This window comes from Leopardus geoffroyi, chromosome B3, assembly GCF_018350155.1.
Source record: "Leopardus geoffroyi isolate Oge1 chromosome B3, O.geoffroyi_Oge1_pat1.0, whole genome shotgun sequence".
In the NCBI taxonomy this organism is placed as follows: domain Eukaryota; kingdom Metazoa; phylum Chordata; class Mammalia; order Carnivora; family Felidae; genus Leopardus; species Leopardus geoffroyi.
Genome location: NC_059337.1, coordinates 60,337,440 through 60,360,607, shown reverse-complemented (window position 1 = coordinate 60,360,607; position 23,168 = coordinate 60,337,440). Strand labels below are relative to the sequence as shown.

General features: G+C 37.7%; 1 protein-coding gene across 2 annotated transcripts in view; it reads right to left on the bottom strand.

The window, feature by feature from the left end:
• Nucleotides 1-19,336, bottom strand: part of UBR1 (ubiquitin protein ligase E3 component n-recognin 1) — a 137,346-nt gene extending 118,010 nt beyond the window's left edge. For both annotated transcript variants that reach the window (XR_006704079.1, XM_045448006.1), the window contains exon 1: nucleotides 19,111-19,336. Coding sequence is in view for 1 of the 2 variants with exons in the window: in XM_045448006.1 (XP_045303962.1) it covers nucleotides 19,111-19,191 (81 nt within the window). In the remaining variant the exon portion in view is untranslated. The remainder of the gene's footprint in view (nucleotides 1-19,110) is intronic.
• Between the last annotated feature and the right edge of the window lie 3,832 nt (nucleotides 19,337-23,168).

Here is a 23,168-nt window from a genome sequence, read left to right as displayed (position 1 = left end):
CACTTACCTTACAACACAGCAATCAAACTTCTAGCTATCTACCTAAGAATTGAAAACTTATGTTCATACAAAAACTTATACATGAATGTTACAAGAGTTTTAAGTTGCCAAAACCCAGAAATAACCCAATTGTCCTTCAACTGGTGAATTATAAACAAACTGTGGTATGGCCAAGCCATGGAATGAATACTGCTCAGGAATAAAAGGAATAAGTTATCAATAAATGCAAAATCAAAATGTATTCTTATAAAACCAGTAAAGTTCAAAAGGCTATGCATTGATTGCCTCTTAGCAGTTAGGGCCATGTTCATAGAGCATCTATGTGAACGGAGCAGAGCTCTCATCTCTGTGCCAAATTCCTGATTCCCGTAATAAGTGGGCTTCACAGACACTATATGCAGGTTTCAATAACACCATCATCTCATTCTTATCTTCAATCAAACAAGATAGCTTTCCAAGCACCAAGAAATTCCGTTAAGAAAGACATTCGGTGATTACTTGCTGGCAATTTGGGCTTAAATATGAGGTATGATTACCCTAAACCATCCAACCAACCCAGCCCAATCAGTTTTTAATGCCACTCAGTAATAGCAAGCTTAAATGAACAGAGGCAAGGGAAACAAAAAGTTGAGTGCACAGCTCTCTACTATCAACCCAATACTGACAATTTAGTTGCAGTTAACATCCTTCTAGTTAAATGAATGTTGCTCATTTGAAATGGGCTGGTTTTCTGGCTTTATTAGTATCTCATGTTTGTCTTACAATTATGTAAAAACTGGCATTTATACATATTTTACACATTTTATACATATTTGTACACACTTAAGCTATATTCTAAAAACTAATTTAAAAATTTCTAAAGGCTGGGGCGCCTGGGTGGCGCAGTCGGTTAAGCGTCCGACTTCAGCCAGGTCACGATCTCGAGGTCCGTGAGTTCGAGCCCCGCGTCGGGCTCTGGGCTGATGGCTCAGAGCCTGGAGCCTGTTTCCGATTCTGTGTCTCCCTCTCTCTCTGCTCCTCCCCCGTTCATGCTCTGTCTCTCTCTGTCCCAAAAATAAATAAACGTTGAAAAAAAAAAATTAAAAAAAAATTTCTAAAGGCTATGTACTTCAAAATCCTATTTATTTATTTATTTATTTATTTATGTATTTATTTATTTATATTTTAGAGAGAGTACAAGTGGGAGAAAGGGGCAAAGGGAGAGAGAGAGAGAAAATCTTAAGCCACCTCCATGCTCAAGGTGGAGCCCAACATAGGCCTCAATCCCACAACCCTGGGATCATGACCTGAGCTGAAATCAAGAGTCAGACGCTCAACTGACTGAGCCATCCAGGCGCCCTATATCACTCCACTTACATGACATTGTGGAAAAGGCAAAACTACTACCAAGGTGGAGGGCAGCACAGTGGTTTGCCAGGGGTTTATACTACAAAGTAGAAATGACAGAATTTTTGAGTGCGATGGGATTACCTGTCTTATGGTGATGGTTACACAAATGTTGGCAAATGTCAAAACTCACAGAACTGTACAATAAAAAGTTATTTATGTAAAATTTAAAAGTGAATTTTAAAGTACATATTTTATAAAACAAAAAGGAAAGCCACAGATTGAGAGAAAATATCTGCAATAATACACTGAACACTTTCTCCCAAAGATAAAGAATAGGCAAGGACATTCTCTCCTTTGTTCTCTCCTATTCAATATTGTTCTGACCGTCTTAGCTAGTGCAGTAAGGCAAGAAAAAGAAACAAATGGAATGATGATTGAAAGGGAAGAAGCACACTGTCTCAGGGTCATGAGTTCAAGCACTGTGTTGGGCTCCACACTGGGAGAGGAGCCTACTAAAAACAAAACAAAAAACAAAAAAAACCCCACCAACTGTACTTCTATATACTACCAACAATTTGAAAATGAAATTTTGAAAAATAGCATTCATAGTAGCATTAAAAATCTTAAAATATTTGGGCATCAATTTAATAAAAGATGTAAGACCTCTACACTACAAACTACAAAACATTGTTGAGCTAAATTTCTAAAGCACCCAAATAAATGAAGAACTATATTATGTTCACTGATTGTAAAATTCAATATTAAGATATCTACACTTGCCAAACTGATCTACAGATTCCACACAATCCCAGCAAACATTTTTGTAGAAATTGACAAGCTGATTCTAAAATGAATATAGAAATATAAAAAATTTAGAAGAGACTCATGCCACCTGATTTCAGGATTCACGTAAATCTATGCTAATTGAGACAGTGTAGCAGAGCCATGAAATAAGACATATTTATCAATGGAACAGAAGAGAGAGTCCAAAAATGAATCCACACATCATCAATTTTTTCATGAAAAGGAACCAACACCATTCAAAGAAGAAAAGATGGTCTTTTCAAAAAAATTACAGAGGCGATTAGATATCCTTATAAAAAAGTAAACTTCAATCTATACTCTATGCCAAACACAAAAATTAATTTGAAATGCATCATACACTTAAATATAAAAGTTAAAACCATAAAACTTTTTTTTTTTTTTTTTTTTTTGCAACTAGTGGCTTTTTTTTTTTTTCAATGTTTATTTATTTTTGGGACAGAGAGAGACAGAGCATGAACGGGGGAGGGGCAGAGAGAGAGGGAGACACAGAATCGGAAACAGGCTCCAGGCTCTGAGCCATCAGCCCAGAGCCCGACGCGGGGCTCGAACTCACGGACCTCGAGATCGTGACCTGGCTGAAGTCGGACGCTTAACCGACTGCGCCACCCAGGCGCCCCAAAACCATAAAACTTCTTAATGAAAACTCTTGCCATCTTGGAGCAGGTCAAGATTTCTGGAACGGGGCACAAAAAGCATTAAGCATTAAAAAAATGGATTTGATAAAAATTAAAACCTTCTGTTCTTCAAAATGAACATGAATAACTAATATCCAATTCTGCTACTCACTATGCATTTTTCAAATCTTTCACACAACCAAATAATTAAGATTAATTTTGGAATGGATATATGTTAAAATGAACATGCCTCTGCTTCTTGAGTCTATTTAGCTATACCTTCTGTGAAATTACACAGAAATAGGAAGCAACAAAGAAGTTTATTTATCACACACTAATCCAACTTGCCAGTAGGGCACAGGACATCCACCCATAAGCTATCTATATAGCTAAGGCCCTGGCCCTCTTGGCACAGGAACACCCTTGTCCCAAGCTGTGAGACTGACTGTTCAGTCCACTAGGAAATGTGATCTAGGCAAAAAAACTCATCAAGAGAATAAAGGAACTCTAGAAAAAGTAACAGGTATGGAAAATTACAACTCTTCAGTCTGTAAGAACAAAGGCTAGATAATGTTTATAAAATCATGAGGAGTTTTGACAAGGTGAACATATAATTGGTCACTATACCTTAAATTAACAGGTGCCCCCTTAAAAGTGTTAAAAACAATTTTCAGGGCAAAGTACAGAAATCAGCATTTTATTTAGCTATGATAAACTCATAAAATTGTCAAAAGAGTTTTATAAAGCTGAAATATACTTAGAATTAAGAATTTACATAAAGTTCTGTACAGGTAACAAAAAAAGTTACAGATATTTGACTATATATAAAGCTTTCTGAGTGTGCTTTCCTGAAGCTCAACATGCCATCCATAAGTAAATTCAACTCATTAAAACTTTATGTAAATTGGATTATTTGGTGTTGTTTTAGAAGTTCTTTATGTATTTTGGATACTAGCTCTTTATTAGATATATCATTTGCAAATATCTTCTCCCATTCTGTGGGTCGCCTTTTAGTTTTGTTGACTGTTTCCTTCACTGTGCAGAAGCTTTTTATTTTGATGTAGTCCCAATACTTTGTTTTTTTGTGTCCCTTGCCTCAGGAGGCCTATGTAGAAAAAAGTTACTGTTTGTGTTCTCTTCTAGGATTTTTATGGTTTAGGTCTTTATCCATTTCAAATTTATTTTTGTGTATGCCTTCATTCTTTTGCGTGCTGCTATCCATGCAAAAGTGTCTTTTTCCCACTGGATATTCTTCCCTGCTTTGTCAAAGATTACGTGGCCATATAAATGGGGGGTTATTTCTGGGTTTTCTATTCTGTCCCATTGATACATGTATCTATTTTTGTGCCAGTACCATACCGTTTTGATTACTACAGCTTTGGAATACAACTTGAAGTCTGGAACTGAAATGCCTCCAGCTTTTTCTTTTTCAAGGCTGCTTTGGCTATTCAGGATCTTTTGTCATTCCATACAAATTTTAGGACTGTTAGTTCTAGCTCTGTGAAAAATGCTGTTGGTATTTTGATAGAGACTGCATTAAATGTGTAGATTGATTTTGGTAGTACAGACATTTTAACAATATTTGTTCTTCCAATCCATGAGTTTGGAATGTCTTTCCATTTTCTTGTGTCATCTTCACTTTCTTTCATCAATGTTTTATAGTTTTCAGAGTACAGGTCTTTCACTTCTTTGGTTAAGGTTATTCCTATGTATCATGTTATTTTTGGTGCAGTTTTAAGTGGGAATGTTTTCTGAATTTCTCTTTCTGCTGCTTCATTGTTGATGTATAGAAATGCAACAGATTTCTGTACATCGATCTTGGATCCTGCGACTTCACTCAATTTGCTTATCAGTTATAGCACTTTTTTTGGTGGAATCTTTCAGGTTTTCTATATACAGTACTGTGTCATCTGCAAAGAGTAAAAATTTTACCTCTTCCTTACCAATTTGGATACCTTTTATTTCTTTTTGTTGTCTGATTGGTGTGGCTAGCACTTCCAATACCATGTTGAATAAAAGTGGTGACAGTGGACATCCTTGTCTTGTGCCTGACCTTAGGGGAAAAGCTCTCAGTTTTTCCCCACTTAAGGTAATGATAGCTGAGGGTTTTTCCTTACATGGCCTTTATTATGTTGAGATATGTTCCCTCTAAACCTACTCTGTGGAGGATTTTTATGAATGTATGTTGTATGCTGTCAAATGGCTTTTTCTGTGCCAATTGCAATGATCGTATAGTTCTTATCCTTTCTCTTATTGATGTGCTGTATCACACTGATAAGATTTGTGAATATTTGACCACTTTTGCAAATCAGGAATAAATCCCACTTAAATGTCGTGAATGATTTTTTTAATGTAACATATTTCTCCAAAGAAGACATACAAATGGCCATCAGAAATATCAAAAGATGCTCAACATCGGGGCATGTGGGTGGCTCAGTCAGTTGAGTGTCCAACTTTGGCTTAGGTCATGATCTCACAGTTTGTGGGTTCAAGGCCCGCAATGGGCTCTGTGCTGACAGCTCAGAGCCTGGAACCTGCTTCAGATTCTGTGTCTCCCTCTCTCTCTGTTCCTCCCCCACTCGTGCTCTGTCTCTGTTTCTCAAAAATAAACACTAAAAAAAAAAAAAAGATGCTCAACATCATTCATCATCAGGGAAGTGCAAATCAAAACTACAATGAGTTATCGTCTCTCACACCTGTCAGAATGACTAAAATCAACAACATAGAAACAACAGGTGTTGGCAAAGATGCGGAGAAAAAGGAACCCTTTCACACTGTTGGTAGGAATGCAAATGGTGCAGCCACTGTGGAAAACAGTATGGAGGTTCTTAAAAAAGCTAAAAATAGATCTACCTTATGATCCAGCAATCATACTACAGGGTATTTATACAAAGAACACAAGAACGTGAAGTTAAAGGGATACATATACCCATGTTTATAGCAGCATTATTTACAGTAGCCAAGATATGGAAGCAGCCCAAGTGTCCATCAATTGATGAATGGGTAAAGAAAATGTGATGTATATATATACAAGAGTATTATTCAGCCATAAAAAAGAATGAAATCTCGCCATTTGCAATGACATGGATGGAGCTAGTCAGTATAATGCTAAGCAAACTAAGTCAAAGACAAATACCATATAGTTTCCCTCATATGTGGGATTTAAGAAACAAACAAGCAAAAGAAAAAAGATGAGAGAGACAAAGAGACAAACCAAGAAACAAACTCTTAACTATAGAGAACGAACTGATGGTTACCAGAGGGGAGAGGAGTCGAGGGGATGGGTAAAATAGGTGATGGGGATTAAGGAGTGCACTTGTTGGGTGCCTGGGTGGCTCAGTAGGTTAAGTGGCCAACTTCAGCTCAGGTCTGATCTCACGTTTCATGAGTTCAAGCCCCACATAGCGCTGTGTGCTGACAACTCAAAGCCTGGAGCCTGCTTCAGACCCTGTATCTCCCTCTTTCTCTGCTCCTCCCCTGCTCGCTCTCTCTCTCTCTCTCTCTCTCTCAAAAATAAGTAAACATTAAAAAAAAAAAAAAAGGAGTGCACTTGTCATGATGAGCAGAGAGTGATGTACGGAAGTGTTGAATCACGATATTACACACCTGAAACTAACATAATGCTGTATGTTAACGGTAATTAAAATAAAAACTTTAAAAAAATTTATGTAAAATACATTATGTTAAAATTAGGTATTATCGTAGGAATTGAAGTAGCCCATCCTCTCTGAAGGGTAATTTTTAGATAATTATTAAATTTTTTTATTTAAAAAAAATGTTTAGGGGCGCCTGGATGGCTCAGTCGGTTAAGCATCTGACTCCGGCTCAGGTCATGATCTCACGGTTTGTGAGTTCGAGCCCCGTGTCAGGCTCTGTGCTGACAGCTAGGAGCCTGGAGCCTGCTTCGGATTCTGTCTCCTTCTCTCTCTGCCCCTCCCCCACTTGTGCTCTATCAAAAATAAATTAAATGTAATAAAAAAAATGTTTAATGTTTTTATTTTATTTAGAGAACGAGAGAGCGAGAGAGAGAGAGACAGAGAGAGTGAGAGCACGTGAGCAGGGGAGGGGCAGAGAGAGAGGTAGAGAGAGAATCTCAAGCAGGGTCCGCATATCAGAATAGAGCCCAACAGGGGGCTCAAACTCACAAACCACGAGATCATGACCTGAGCCAAAATCAAGAGTCAGATGCTTAACAAATAAGCCACCCAGGCACCCCTAAAAAATTTAAATTTAAAAATCCTTTGCCCCAGAATTCCCACTTTTAGAAATTTATTCCTTGGGTAAACTCAAATGTGCAAAAAGAACAAAAATATAAGAAATACAAGTATTTTATTTGCAGCATTATTTATAATAGTAAAAGGCAAGAAACAACCTAAATGTCTCCCAATACAAGTTGAATAGATCATGATATATAAATTCAATGCAGCCAGTATAAAAAGCAGGAGGGCACAGATCTGTATTTCCCGATATGGAACATTCTTCAAGTTACACTGTTAAATAAAAAACAAAAGATATGTAACTGTGCTACCACTTATAAAGGGAGATGGGGAAAAAAACAGAGGAGACATAGTTATGTATGCTTACATTTACACAGAAAATCTCTGAAAGGATTCAAAATAAATTACAGTAGGGAGAGCTCTGAAAAGGATTTATTTTTCCCTAGACAGCCTGTTTTACTATTTTATTTTTTTACTATTTTATTTTTTCAATCTACACATTTTATGTGTGGAAAGTTATTCATAAAAACAGTAAACTAAAAACTTTAACGTCCATTAATAGGGAAATAGCTTAAGAAATTGTACAATCTATCATTTAGCCATATTGCCCAACTGTGCAAAGATATATATACCAGGGTGTTCCTATAATGTCACTTGTGCCTGAAAAAATGAGGCCCACCTAAATGTCTATTTTGTACATCTAAACATACACTTTCCTAAACACAGATAAAGATCTGGAAGGAGAAACACCAAACTGTTAACGTCCGTTACATGGAAAGAAGGAACTAGGGAGACAATCCAGGGATTTTCACATTTTACTTGAAACAATGTTATACTGTTTGACCTTTTTTACACAAGTGTCAATACTTCTGCAATTAAGAAAAAAAAAAACTAAAAAATCTGTAAGATATAATACACCCATTTAAGGTGATGCCGAATAGTCTCAAAATATCTTCCTGAAGACAATAACTACAAAGAAAATATATAATAACTTTAAAGTAGAGAAACCTTGCAGATGCCAATTTGACCAAGTGATTAAGATAAATATCACTAGTAACAAGAATATTGATACCAAGAATCCCTTAATCTGATACACTGAGAAACTTATGGTACCACTTTTGTATTATTTTGCCAAAAATGCATAGCCTCAGGGCGCCTGGGTGGCTCAGCTGGTTAAGCATCCGACTTCGGCTCAGATCATGATCTCACAGTTCATGAGTTTGAGCCCCACGTCATGCTCTGTGCTGACAGCTCAGGGCCTAGAGCCTGCTTCAGATTCTCTGTCTCCCTCTCTCTCTGCCCCTACCCAGCTCACACTCTGTCTCTCTCTCTCAAAAATAAATAAACATTAAAAAAAATTTTTTTTTTTAATTGCACAGCCTCATTCTAATCATGAGAAAACATCAAATCCAAATTGAGGAACATTCTACAAACTAACTTCAATATTCTTAAAAAATGTCAAGGTCATGAAAAACAAGGCAAGATGCGGTGCCTGGGTTGGGTAAGCAGCTGAGTCTTGATCAGGCTCTGCACTCACAATAAGAAGCCTGCTTTGGTTCCTGTCTCCCTCTCTCTGCCCCTCCCCTACATGTGCGCAACGACCACACGCACGCGCTCTCTCCTTCTCTTGCTCTCTCTCTAAAACAAACAAATGTTTAAAAAAAAATTTTTTTTAAAGAAATATAAGGCAAGACCAAGACGCTGCTACAAACCTGAAAAGACTTTGGAGAAATTGAGACACAGTTACAGGCTAGAAGAGATCAAGGAGAAATAATAACTAAATGTAATGTGGGATCCTGGATAGGACCCTGGAACAGAAAATCAATGTTAGTGGGAAAAATAGTGTAATTCAAATAAAGTCTATAGTTTAGTTAGTGTCATTAGTTTCCTGTCCCTGATACATACTGTGGTTATGTAAGATGCCTAACATTAGGGAATGCATGAGTGAAGGATATAAAAGAACTGTGCTGTTTTTGCAAGTTTTCTGTAAGTCTAAAATGAGTTCAAAAGAAAAAGAACCAATACTGAAGATGTTTATTTCTTAATACAGAAAAGCATTAATAATGTATAGTTTAGTAGAGCAAATTACAAAGCAGTATATATAAAACCTTATTTTGGTTAAATATTATATCTATTTATATGAGGGAAAAAATCAAGAGGAATATACACCAAAATGTTAAGAGCAGTGGGTAGTGAGATTTTAACGTATTTTCATGGAATCTGTATGTTTGCTTACAGTATATGAACAATATTCTTAGTGATATTTTCCATACTTGGGGGGATTTTTTCAATTATAAAATTAAAAATATTTTACTAAAACCTTAAAAAAATAAAAAAAACGACACCTTCCATTCCAGTATTCTAACTCCAACTTTTCTAGGGTACTCAACAGACCAACAGCTTGTTTTCTCCAGAAATGTAGCAACAACTGTAACTGTGAAATAGAGAATATCTAATGTTCTATGGTATACCTAAGGTTATTTTCTCCAAACAGTACTCATGAAAAACAAAACAAAACAAAACAAAAAATCCTGAATATTTACTGCTATATACCAAACAAAAAACTTTTCTGTGTTACTTATATGATGGAAGTCATAGAATTAGTTCTTTTCAAGTTTTTGAAGAATTCTTAGAAGAACATGAGAAACTTTACAGTCACCAAAACCAAAGGGATCTTCTGGTTCAGGTCTCTCATTTTATATATGAAAAAACTGAATCACAGGGAGAATTAACTGGCTTTTCCAAGATCATATAGCCAATTAGTATCAGAGCCAGAACAGATCTTAGGCATCCTAACTCCTTCAGTGCTCATTCTACTCAACCAAATATAAGTACACAGTTCTTTTAAATTTACCCTCCAGACTAACAATTTCACTTTAGTAGTAAAACAAAACAAGTAACATAGTTTCACCTTTTTATTTTTTTTTTCTTCCAAGTGAAGTCTCTTCCCTAAAAACTGCCTATTGCATGTCTTAGTCATTGGATGTTTTAGTATGAAGAACTAATATTTTATGATGTTATCTTTATATTGTTGGCTGACTTGGGCAGAATGTCTGGGTGTTGATGCCTTAAATGTCCTCTCCAGTGATCTTACCACTAGCTGTCCACCGTTCCACCCCCATGGAGTGTTATTCCTTAAGGTCCATCTAGCTTAAGGCCCTCCTCTGTGAACGTTTCACTGATCAGCCTAAGAAAATTATTCTCCCCTGTAACTCCAATACAGCACTTGCTGAAGGAGGTACTCATTCAGTACCTATACCTCTGGCAAATAATATTAGTTATCATTGTATGTGTACACTTAGCCTCTTCACCAAAACTATAAATTCCCTGATGGGAGAACCATTGCCTTACAAATCCCTGTATCCCCACAGGCCTACACAAGTACTTAATAAAAGTTCTCAGTCATTGCTGAATCTTATGGACTTCTTGCTAGAGAGAACAAAGCAAATGATGACATTAAGCCTTCTAAAACTATAGAATTCTTATATGAGCTAAAGTATAATTTTACTTTTTCATGAAGACTTTTTCCTAGATGATTGCCACATCTATGGAAAATCTTTTTTGACTAAGATTGTCTTTTTTTCCAGATTAGAAAAACTACACAGGATGTATTTTACTAGGTGACATGTTCAGGGATTACTGGTGGCTGGAGTAGGCCTGATTTTCCTATTTATTTGTTTGGTTGTTTTTAGTGTTTTTACCCATTTGACATAAGAATAAAATTAAGAATTTTTAATTTCAAGGTCAGAAGGAAAAAAATTTTTTTCAACATTTGCAGTTAAGAGAAGGCTTTCCTAACTTGACTCTGCTAAAAACAAGTTCTCACAATATTTAAATTCCCAAACATTCCAAACATTTTCCTCATCCCCACGGAGATTAAAGATATGTTCTCAATTCTGACCCAGGGACTTGGATGCCTGCTTGGAAACATCATTCTGAAAAAGAAACTAACTTTTAATAGGTTACTTTTGTCCAAACCACAGCTTACCCTTCCTTAGACAACTGTTTGGTATCTACCAGGCTTTAAAGGCCCTGTAACTTTTTTTCTAATTCTTCTGTTTTAAAGGAGTAATAAAATCTGGAGGCTCTAGAATTGTTCATGGTAAGTACTGGATTAGTGTAACTGGAATATCCCCAGGCACCAAGAAATCTTTTGGTTACACTAAATTTTCTTGTAATACTCTTTGACAGATTCATAAAACTTAAGAACAAGTAAACAATAACAAAAACCCTAGTTCAACTGCTTACCCCATGAGGAAATTCTACAACACATCTGATAATCAGTTCCCTAAACTTGTCCAAACACTTCCTCTCGGCCAATGTCCATTCTTACAGTTCATAATCAACCCAAAATCTACCTTCCTATAACTTTTACCCTATGCAGTCTGAAATAATCCAATACAATTTTGGGCTCTTTTAACCAACAGCCTTTCAAATAAATGAAGAAAATAACTATTAAGTCTCTCATCAGTCTCTTCATTCTGGGGCTACACTAGAACATAGAAATTAAAGAAATCTGTCCATCCCTAGAAATGGCATTTGGCCATCCCTAATGACATGGTATTCAGACCACTCTCCGTGTTGATTACTTTTATGGAATGTAACCAACATGCCTCCATACAGAGAAGTGGAACTGTTTCTTACCTTCCTTATCCACGGCACTAAATTGCTCTAAAAGATCACGTTCTTTTTTTGGTAGCCATATCTCATTATGACTTACTGAGTTTGCAGACAACCAAAACCTTTAGACTGATCGCATATAAGAGACCTGGTCCTATACACAAATACCGAGTCCTAGGTATAAGGTTATATTTTCACCACAATTAACTTCCATTTTGTCAGTTTTGATGCAATATTCAGCCTAAGGAGATTTCTTTCTGTGTGTGTTCTATGATGTATTTCTTATCCCTGCCAGCTTTGTGTTGTGTGTAAATATGATAAGTAAGTATACTACGTCTTCATGGCCATTGATAAAATAAGCCAGGGTCAAATATAAAGTCATGTGACAAAAAGGCCCCTCTTTTTTCTTTTCTGTTAAGATAATATACAAGCACCCTGTCAGAATTTAGTTTTTGAAGGCATCCAGTCCCTTCTAAGCCATTCTCTCCCTTTTTCTTCTCTGATCACAGGTTCATGCTCCAATTTTCTAAGCTCCCCTTGAAGTCTTTGGATGAATGAAATCTGCTTTCCTAAACTGTGGCATACACATTCTCTTTCTACTCTATTGAATATATATCTGCAAATAAACTAAAATTCTTTCTTAGATGACAAGGTAGAGTATGTGTGTACATAAAAGTAAATGGGGCACCTGAGTGGCTCAGCTGGTTAAACACTGACTCTTGATTTTGGCTGAGGTCATGATTTCACGAGCCCTGCATCAGGCTCCATGCACAGAAGCCTGACTGGGATTCTCTCTCCTCCTCTCTCTGCCACTCCCCGCTCATGCTTTCCCTCTCTCTCAAAATAAATAAACTTAAATAGTGAAATTCTCAAGGCAGAAACTTAAAAAAGGAAGAAAATATGTTAAAAATAAATAAATGGATAAATTCATAGATTTTTCCTTGTGTTCTCAAGTCATTCTGGCTTACTCATAAATACCAAAAGTTCAAAGGCATTTTAAAAGGTAGTCCATAAAGACACAGCAAGTGGTTAAGCCCCACTCCTCCAAACAAGTCAAATAGACTTTGTTCTGAAGAATGGCATTAAATAAACTATTAGAAGGAGAATTATTACATTCAAGTGATTAACAGCAGACGCCATTCTCAACAGGGTCTATATCATTCCCAGACAGCAAGGAGGCACTTAAGGAAGCACAATAACTCTTCCAGAGTCATTCAGTAACATTTATTTAGTACAGCATATTTCCATAAGCACTTAACTTATTATAGGGTACAACTTACCATTTAAAAAACTGCTGCACCAGAGGCACCTGGGTGGCTCAGTTCATTAAGCGTCTGACTCTTGATTTCGGCTAAGGTCATGATCTCACAGTTTGTGAGATGGAGCCCTACATTGGGCTCTGCACTGACAGCATGAAGCCAGCTTGGGATTCTCTCTTCCTCTCTCTCAACCCCTCACACCCCTCAAAAATATATACATACACTTAAAAAAAAAGTATACAAATGCTTTAAAAAAAAAAGAACTCATCAAATAACAATTGTTTCTTCAACAGGAGGCATGTTAATTCAGAATACCTTAAAAGAACACATAGGAGTTCATAGTAAATTACCCAGGACTAAAGAGGTCTTAATATTTTGTCTTAAGTCATCTGAGGCAATGAGTTAAAAGCCTAAAGAAAACTTTCATAGAGCACAGTGTATAATTAACACTTGTAGAAAATGGGTAAAATGATGGCAAGGGAAATATGAAATAATCCCACATGAAGAGAGGATGGGCAGGATACTGCATTGCTTCATCATGCATTACTGATTATACATGTATCTACCCAGTCCTTCTCTGCAGTATTGAGGACAAAACCCTCTTTATTTTGCAGGATGATGTCTGTTATTAAACATAAGCAGTCAATCATCAGCACCAGCTTATCCACACTAAATCATTAGTCTTCTCTAAACTATTACAGGTAGTGGGCCTGTATCTATCACTCTGACCTGCAGTTTTAGGCCTCAGCTTCATGTCTGAGTTCACAGAGTCTGATACCGAAAATCAATTTTCTTTAGCTGCCTGCAATAAGAATTAGGAGATGGTGATAAAAAAAACAACAGGCACTATGCCCTGCTATGATTTGGTGACAAAGTCCTTCAGTCAGAACTCCAGAGACCTTGGTTTTCATCCTAGTTTTCTCCTTCTAAATGTGTCTTAACTACAGCAAGCTATGCTGTGGCCTAAAATGATATAGATATTCCAATTTCTAAGGAATATCGCCACCACTGAAAAGAACATATAACTTCTTATTCCTTCGTCTACTATCTCAGTATTTTATTTATTTTTTAAAGACTTTTCTTTTTTTAATTTTTTTAGTATTCATTTATTTATTTTGGGAAAGTGAGAGTGCAGGGGAAGGGAAGGGCAGAGAGAGGGAGAGAGAATCCCAAGCAGGGTCCATGCTCAGTACAGAGCCTGACTCAGGGCTCAGTCTCACAACTGCAAGATCACCACCTGAGCCGAAACTAAGAGTTGGACGCTTAACCAACTGAGCAACCCAGGCACCCCAAGGTTCTTATTTTCGTAAGTAATCTACCATCCAATCTGGGGCTCAAACTCACAATCCTGAGATCAAGAGTCACATGCTCTTCAGACTGAGCCAGCCAGGCACCCCATCTCAGTATTTTAAAGTCGACTATCAAAAAAAAAAAAAAAAAAAAAAAAAAAGTCATCAATTAAAGATTCAGCACACATTTGAGACTGTGGATAATTTTTTCCTTGATTTTCATACTGATTATTACACAAACATAACAATATTAGATGTAAAAAAAAAAAAAAAAACCAAAAAACTAAAATCCCCCCCATTTGGGGACACTATAATTTTGGGAGTAATGGAAATGTTCTATATCCCAATTTAGTAATAGTTACACATGTGTGTACATTTGTTAAGCCTCATCAACCTAAATGCTTACAATGGAAGCACTTTATTGTACATAAAGGATATCTCAATGTTAATTTAAAAAATTCCCCTTTCAAAAAAAAATTAAAATGAAATAAAAATTTCCCTTTCAATTTTAAACCTTTTAGCCTCATTATCTCTTAACCTCCTCAACTCTTATTATCTCTACCTCTGCTCCACCTCAGTTAATGTCTTCTCATTCATTCATTCATTCATTCATGCATTCATGCATCAATAAAAATTTTGAAGCAATGTGTTAGTACTGGAGATACAGATGTGAACAAGAAACAGTTCATGCTCTCAAGGAGTTTATGGTCTAGAGGGAAACACAGACACTGAACAGGCAATGCTGAGGATAGCCTGAGACATGCTGCATGCAACAGAAGTATGAAAAATGTGCCCTAGGAACACACAGAGGTTCAGCTAACCTGGCTCTACCATCACAAAACCTGATGTACCTCCATGTTCTCAAACTCCAAAACCCCTTACTGAGACAATGTTCAGTTCTTCCACTTATGTCAACATCTTTGTCAACAACTTTGTCAACAACTTTTAATACCTCAAATACCACCAATTCCCCCAGAATTCCTACTTTGGCATTTCTTACGCCCTCTTCTCCCTGCCACATTCAGCCTAAACTTTAACATTAGCTACCACCCCAATATGCCCCCTCATTTCTCTCCCCATCCTCCATTCACAACCTCCCTCCCCAATCACTACCAATCTTGTTAAAACAAATCACTGATGCTGATCCTCAGTTACTCATTAAGAATATGTAAACGTCTGCTATTTCGAGCACATACTGGGATATATCAGTGAACAAGTCAGACATAATCCTTGCCTTCATGGAGCTTACATTCAGATAGGAGTGATAGATATTTAAATAAGTAAATAAAGAAACATACTAATTGCAAATCATAGGAAGTTCAGTAAGGAAATAAACAGGGTGGTTTGAGAGACAAGGGTAAGAGGAACCTATCTTTTAGACTTGGTAAGTATCAAGAAGAAACAGAGGAAAAACACTCCAGGAAAAAAGAACAGTAAGCAACAAAAGCAAAGCACAGGCCCTGAAGCAAGATAGATCTTGTGCTTGATTTAGAAACTAAAAGGCCAGGGAGGCTAATAGTGAATGAGGAGAAATAACAGGAAATGAGGGGAAGATGTAGGGGCCAGATCATACATGATCCTGAAAAACTTGTAATGAGTTCACATTTTATTCCAAATAAAATGGGAAGCCATTGAAGGATTCAGGCAGAATAGTGACATGATTTGATTTAGTCCTAAAAAGATTACTCTGGCTGATCTGTGCAGAATAGACTGGAAGAGGGCAGAAATGGAAGCAAAGAGATCAGTTAAGAGGCCACTGCAGTTGCCTAGGCAACAGATGGTGATAGGACTAGAGAGGTGGAGTGGAGACAGAGAGAGTTGTTTGTGTTCAAGAGCTATTATGAAAGTGTCATGAGACAGGGAGAACAAAATTCTTGATTGGCCTCCCTCCTTTCCCCTCCCCAAACCTGGTCCTTTCTCTCAGAATATGACACAGCCACAGCCATGAATGCTTAAACCAAAAACTGAGGATCCAGACATCATTTGTTTCTTCCCTTTTATCCTCAGGCCTAATATCCATAAGCAAATATTTTTGCTTCTACCATACTTCTAAAGTCTCTCTCAAATCTATCTACTTCTCTTTATCTTCAGCGATCTCTCTCTCTAGTACATGCCACCATCAGCTAAGGCTTGGGTTACAGCAGTAGCTTCATAATTGCTCCCCCTGTCTGAAACACTTATCAGACATCCAAGTGGATATATCAAGTAGGCAGTTAGTTGGGTTTGTGATTCTGGAGCTCAGAAGTGAGATGACCTAGAGATATAAATTTGGGAACTGAACACATACCGATGGTATTTAAAGCCACAGAACTGGACGAAATCACATAGGCTGAGTGTGTAGACAGGGGAAAGAAAAGAGGGTAGTACCATGTTAGAAGACATCTGAGATGGACTTAAGAAAGAAAATCCAGTCAAAGACGACAGAAGGCACAAGTTCTGTCAGACCATCCCACCAACTCTCTGAATTCCCAGTTTTTCACAGTCCTTATCTTCTGAACCCAAAAACCACCCTCTCCTAGAAACTATACCCTATGACACCATGCTACTCTCACCTCCTACCTGCTTGGTTGTTCCCTTTTTACATCTTTCTCTGGTTCTTCCTCCATCTTCTATCCCTGAAATTCAATCATTCCTGTCCCCAGTCCTTTTCCCTCCTTTCCCTCTCTCCCTCCATGTCTGTCTCTGTGTATATGCACAAGTACACACAGACACACACAGACACTTTCCTCTTCAAAGATCTCCATTTCCCACAATCTCAACTGTCAACTCTATACTGACAATCTCCACATGTCTAGCTAAGTCTTACTCAAAGTGTGACTGGCCCACAGACCAGGATTTCAGAATCAGGAGGGTATGCTGTGAAAATTCCCCACCCCAGACCTAAAAAATCAATTCCTTTAATGATTCTTAAGCAATGGCTTTTATAAATGCCCCATAATTCATACCTATTATTTCATCTTAATTGCATGTTAGGTGATATTAGGAATTTGAGAGCTTCCATGCTTTTGATAGCAATAGGACAGAGAAATGATCTGGAGTTTAAGAAGAAAGTTTTGGGGTTTTTTATTGTTGTTTGTTGTTGTTGCTGTCTTTAAAGAAAACAAAGTATAACCAAGGACAAGACTAATGGAGTTGGTAAGATTTCTAAAACCTTATAATTGTCCCATACTTACTATTTTTGTTTTCCTTGCCTCCCAATGGTAGTTTATAATACAAAATGATTCAAATGTTAAAGAATTTCTGGGCTTCTTTCACTTAACAGCAAAGAAATAGTAAACTGGAAGACCAGTATCTCACTCTACTGTCAGAATAAAACGAGGACGGTAGCTTTAAAAAGAAAAGGAAAGGAAAAAGATATCTGGTCTTCATCCAGATATGATGACCCTCTTAGATCACCCTGTCTTGTATTAAAATTCTTTGAACACTTGTCTGATCTGTGTCACTAAACTGTGAGTTCCCTCAGGCTATTACACTTGTCTTGGCATCTCCCTACTCCTTTGCAAAACCCAAAGTCTTGCCCCCAAGAAATCTAGTATTTCTTCAAGTACAGAATTTGCAAAATAACTCTAGCTTGATTCCTGTACTAATCTCCAATTACAAGTAAGTGGAGTCTGGATTGAGGAGGTTTTACTATACCACTGGAAGAATTAGTGTATCAAAGCATTGGCAAAACATTTGGCAATACAAAATTACAGTAACACTTCTGGCCACAGTTTCTGTACTCCTTCTAAGAGGTAAAAAAGCACAAGCTACCATTAAGACCAGATGTTTCAGCTGCTTCTTGATTTTTCCTACCTTCTCATTTCTTATCATCTCAAAGAGATGCTTCCTCCTTCAACACCAGCAGTGAAGTGAGGTTGAACTGCTATTTGAGGTGGAGGATGGTTGCAAGCACTGCTCTAGTTGGTCGCCAAACTCTTATTCCAACTCCCTCCCTACCTGGTTTCTATCTCCCAGCCAGTCACTCCAGTCCTTCCGGTGGATTCTTATTTCTGGAGCTCACTTAATTCTCTCAAACAACAATGCTTAAGTGTCTGCATGATTAAAATAGTCCAAAAAATGTTTTTATTAAAACTACAAACCAAAGAACTTTTAAAGAGGTATATATCCTACACTTTTCTATGTGCAGCAATAAAGACAAAGTGATAAAACTCTTAACATCATGCAGCGATCAATATTTGGTTATTCCCTGTCTAGCTCCCCACTAGATGTTCGGGGACATCCAGAATATTCCCTAATAGTTACCTATCTCCTATCCTCCTCATCTGCTTTCTCCCTGTAGGCAGACTATTAACTCAAATTTGCTCAGAGACAGTGAGGGTAAAATACAAGGGCAAAATATGGATTCCGAAATTAATTAATGGTGTGCTCTGAATTGAAAAGTCTGGAAGTTTCTTCTTCACCTTTAGAAAGAACAGACACATGACGGGTTCCTCCACTGAGGGTTAGGCCTGGGGTTCTCAAGATACTAGAATGAGGGACTACAGTTCCTACACCCCGTACCTTGACATGAGTTGACAGCATTCCCTGCCATTACCAGGCCCCACCCAGCCAGCTGTGAAATATAACATTAGGTGCAGCGTCCTGCATTTCTGTCATCAAGAGAAGGTGGCACTGCGTCCATCGGCAAATGGCTTTTCCTCCAATCCCGTCTTAGCCCCCATACCAGAGCATCTAATAGCATCATCACCAGTTATTTCTACTTCAGGATAGAGACATGCTTGAACTCGTCACGACTAATAAATGACAAAGTCATAATACTCCGTAGACTTGGCCGGCAGGAATGTGGGTAATGACTAACTTTTATTCCATGGCTTCCTTCCAGATCAATCCATACGACTCCCCCTCCCCAGAGCCGCCATAAGGGGCGAAGCCCGACATCCTCCTGAGCGCGGTATGGAGGGACTGGGGGGGGGGGGGGGGGGGGGACAAAAGGAACTTGCCTACAAGGACTTACAGATGCCAGGAGCTGAGGGGTCTGGGGCAACTCCGTGCTGACTTCCATCCTCTCCGCACCCCCAGCCTCCTCGTCCGCCATCTTGAGGGAAACTGACACCCGCAGTTCCAGACCCCCGGCCGAAGACGAGCGGAAACCTGTGGCCGGTCCAAGAAACACGGGGCGAGCGACACTTTTACGACGGCCCCTGAAGTCAGGTTTGACGCAGAATCGAGGCGTGGCTTCCGGTCCGCTTCCCGGAAGCAAGCGTCACGGACCTTAGGGCTGGAGGTTTTTCTTCTCCTAATTTCTTAGTCGTAGTGCCTGGCCTCTGAGTAGTTTTGCATTTGGTTCCGATGCTGGGAACTGTTGCGTCTACGAGGTAAAAAATAAATTCAACGTCCATTTTGAAAGTAAGAAAACTGTGGGGGGGGCTGAGAACCTGTTCTATGTCTCTTTCTACCCAGGTTGTTGGTCTGAGTGTGTTTGTCTCCCTCCGTACCCGCAGTGGCTCCCCAGAACCCACAAAATGAGAAAGTACTCAAAGCTATTCCATGTTTAGGAATGTAGCCCATGGAAACTTGCACATGCGCACAAGAAAGCTAAAGGCGCATCCGCTTTGGGGAGAGGTGGGTGAAGAAATAACGAAAAATTGAAACCTTGTAGTCGTATAGCCATAGAGGGAAGGACAAAATAAACATGGTCATCCGCGTTAGGGAATATCATACGTTGGTGTTAAAAAGAACAAAGTAGATTTTTGTGGAAAGATAAAGATGAGTTAAGTGAAGTGGGGGGAAAAAAACCCAAGTTGCCGTAAACTATATATTTGTGCTTATGTGCGTTTAAATGCAAGGGGAAAAGCCTGAAAGGAAAGAACTAATAATAGCTCTGAGGATAGGAACTTAGTCAAGAGCTACTTTAACTTCATCTGTATTGTTTTAAATTGTTTACAAACTAACGATTTAATATACGGTTTTAACAAAGGGAAAAATAATGATAAAGCTAACATGCTGGAAGGAATTAAAAGCTAACTATTGGGGAAAAGGCTAAGTCATATCTTTACCTCAAATCATATATATCAAAATAATTCTTTTTTTTTTTTCAACGTTTATTTATTTTGGGGACAGAGAGAGACAGAGCATGAACGGGGGAGGGGCAGAGAGAGAGGGAGACACAGAATCAGAAACAGGCTCCAGGCTCTGAGCCATCAGCCCAGAGCCTGACGCGGGTCTCGAACTCCCAGACCGCGAGATAGTGACCTGGCTGAAGTCGGACGCTCAACCGACTGCGCCACCCAGGCGCCCCTCAAAATAATTCTTAATGAATTGAAGTTTACTAAAAAAAAAAAGTAAAAAACAAAACGTAAATATTTGTATATTAGGACAGAGGAGGCTTTTTAAAGCATGACACCAAAGGCAGAAAATATAAAAAGACTGATAGGTAATTTAATCAAAATTTAAAACTTACATATAAAAATAAATTACACAAAGTTAAAAAGTAAACAACAACTGGGAAGAAAAGCCTGCAACATTCATGACAGACGAACAGATAAAATCCCAAAGAAGACTATTTCAATACAAAAATAGGCAAAATACATAAATATGCAACTCACTAATTTTGTATAAAGATGAAAAAACCTAACAAGTAAGCAAATAAATGCAAATTAAACAAAATGGGATTCCATTTATTGGATGTAAAGTTGGTCTGTTTCTGTTTTTTTCTTAAAGATAACCACCATATTGGTAAGCTGGAAGGATACTCGTTACATAAAAAACAAGTGTATTAGTAAGCCTACAGAAAGCAACGTTCAGAAGCCAGTTTTTCTTAAATGCATACTCTTTGGCCCAGTGATTCCATTTTTAAGGCCGTATCCTAAAGATCTAATTCAGGATGCAAGTGAAGTTTAAACTGCATCATTACTGGTAATGGAGAAAAATTAGAAACAACTCAGGTGCTCTTAACAAAGGACATTGGCTAAATAAACTTTGGTCACTCCATACAATGTAATTCTCTGCAGCCATTAAAAGTGTTGTAGAACATTGATTCTCAAAGTGTGGTCTACAGACTCCCTGGGAATTCCCCAAATTTAGGAAGCTGATGGGGTGAAAACTTTTATAGTAATTTCTATAGTAATAACAAAGAAGTTTTGTGCTTCTTTTTTTATAAGCCATGTGATATTTGTACTAACTGATGCAGAAGCAATGGTGGGTGAAACTGTTGGCCTCTTAGCACAAAATAAAAAGCAGTGGCACCAAATTCAAGTCACCAAAGTGATCTAGAAGTAATTTCTTGACTACCATGCTCTTGCAGTAAAAAAAAAAAAAAAAAAAAAAAAAAAAGTGGGGAGGGGAGAATCTGTTTCCCAATGTCCTTGATGGAGCAGTAAAAATGTTACAAAATCTCAACCCTTTTAAGTATTCTGTATGATGAAATGGGAAGCACACATAAACCTTTTCTGTTGTGTTCAAAAGTATGATAGTTGACTTGAGGAGAAGCACTTGAGTTGCTAAGTCAACCAGCCAGTTTTTACAAGGAATACCACATTAACTTAACAAGTAACAGGTACCTGGGTACTTAGATATTTGGCAGGCATTTTCTCAAATATGAATAAGTAAACTTTTCTCTTCAAGGAAAACAATTAGCAATTTTTGTTGTCCATTTTACTAGTAGAGATTTCAAGGGAACATTCTGTGGAAAACATATCTGCCACTGCGAGTTTGACAAAGTCCCAATGAAATTGGTGATATTAACATGCGTGATTTTTTTGACAATGTGTAATGGAATATATTGACATTTGGAAAATCTGTATAACTCATTGAATCAAAATCTTGTAAATATCAAACACAGGGTATTATAAAGAATGGGTGAAAGATCCATTCACATTCCTAAATAGACCAATAGAATTTAATGTTACGGAGTACAAAAATTTAATTGATATGGTTTTACATTCCACATTGAATTGTTGTTTTTTTTAATTTACCATTTTCCCAGTTTTGTGGTTTCAAAGGATATCCACAATTATATGAAAATGCCATTGAAATACTCTTCTCCTTTCCAACTATGCATCTGTGTGAGGCCAGATTTTTTTTCATATACTTCAACCAAAATAATGTATCACAATAGATTGAACACAGAAGCAGCTATGAGAATCCAGCTGCCCTTTATTTTTTTTTTTTTAATTTTTTTTTAACGTTTTATTTATTTTTGAGACAGAGAGAGACAGAGCATGAATGGGGGAGGGTCAGAGAGAGAGGGAGACACAGAATCGGAAGCAGGCTCCAGGCTCTGAGCCATCAGCCCAGAGCCCGATGCGGGGCTCGAACTCACGGACCGCGAGATCGTGACCTGAGCCGAAGTCGGACGCTTAACCGACTGAGCCACCCAGGCGCCCCATCCAGCTGCCCTTTATTAAAGAGACTTTCAAAAATGTAAAACATTGCCATATCTTTCAGTAATTTTTTCTTCTAGAAAACTTCTTTTTCATTAAAAAATATTTATGTTAACATGTATTGGGTTGATAATCGTTATTTTTTTTTAATGTTTATTTTTGAGAATGGGGGAGGGGCAGAGAGGGAGGAGAGAGAATCCCAAGTAGGCTCCTTGCTGTCAGCACAGAGCCCAGCACAGGGTTCAATTCCACGAACAATGAGGTCATGACCTGAATTGAAGAGTCAGACACTTAACTGACTGAGCCATCCAGACACCCCTGGAGTCACCACTTGTAGTGTCTGAGACCACACAATTTAAGAGCCAATGTTGTAAAGGTGGTCTTATGGACTTAGGAAGATATTCACTATATATTGTTGGGTGGAAAAAGCAAGTTACTAAAATAATATGGTTCTACTTTTGTAAGAAAAAATTCTAGATATTTAATGAAGAATACTAATCACCAAAATATTACTCTTGATTATCCTTCGGTTGCAAAAATGTGGACATTTTAATTTTCTACCTATTCCTTAACTGTATTTTCTATTTTTTCTTCCAATAAATATTTAGTACTTATGTAAAACATTTTTATCTGCCTGCTTCTTATGATAGGTAAAATACTAAATACTTGGATGTATGGATGGATGGATGGA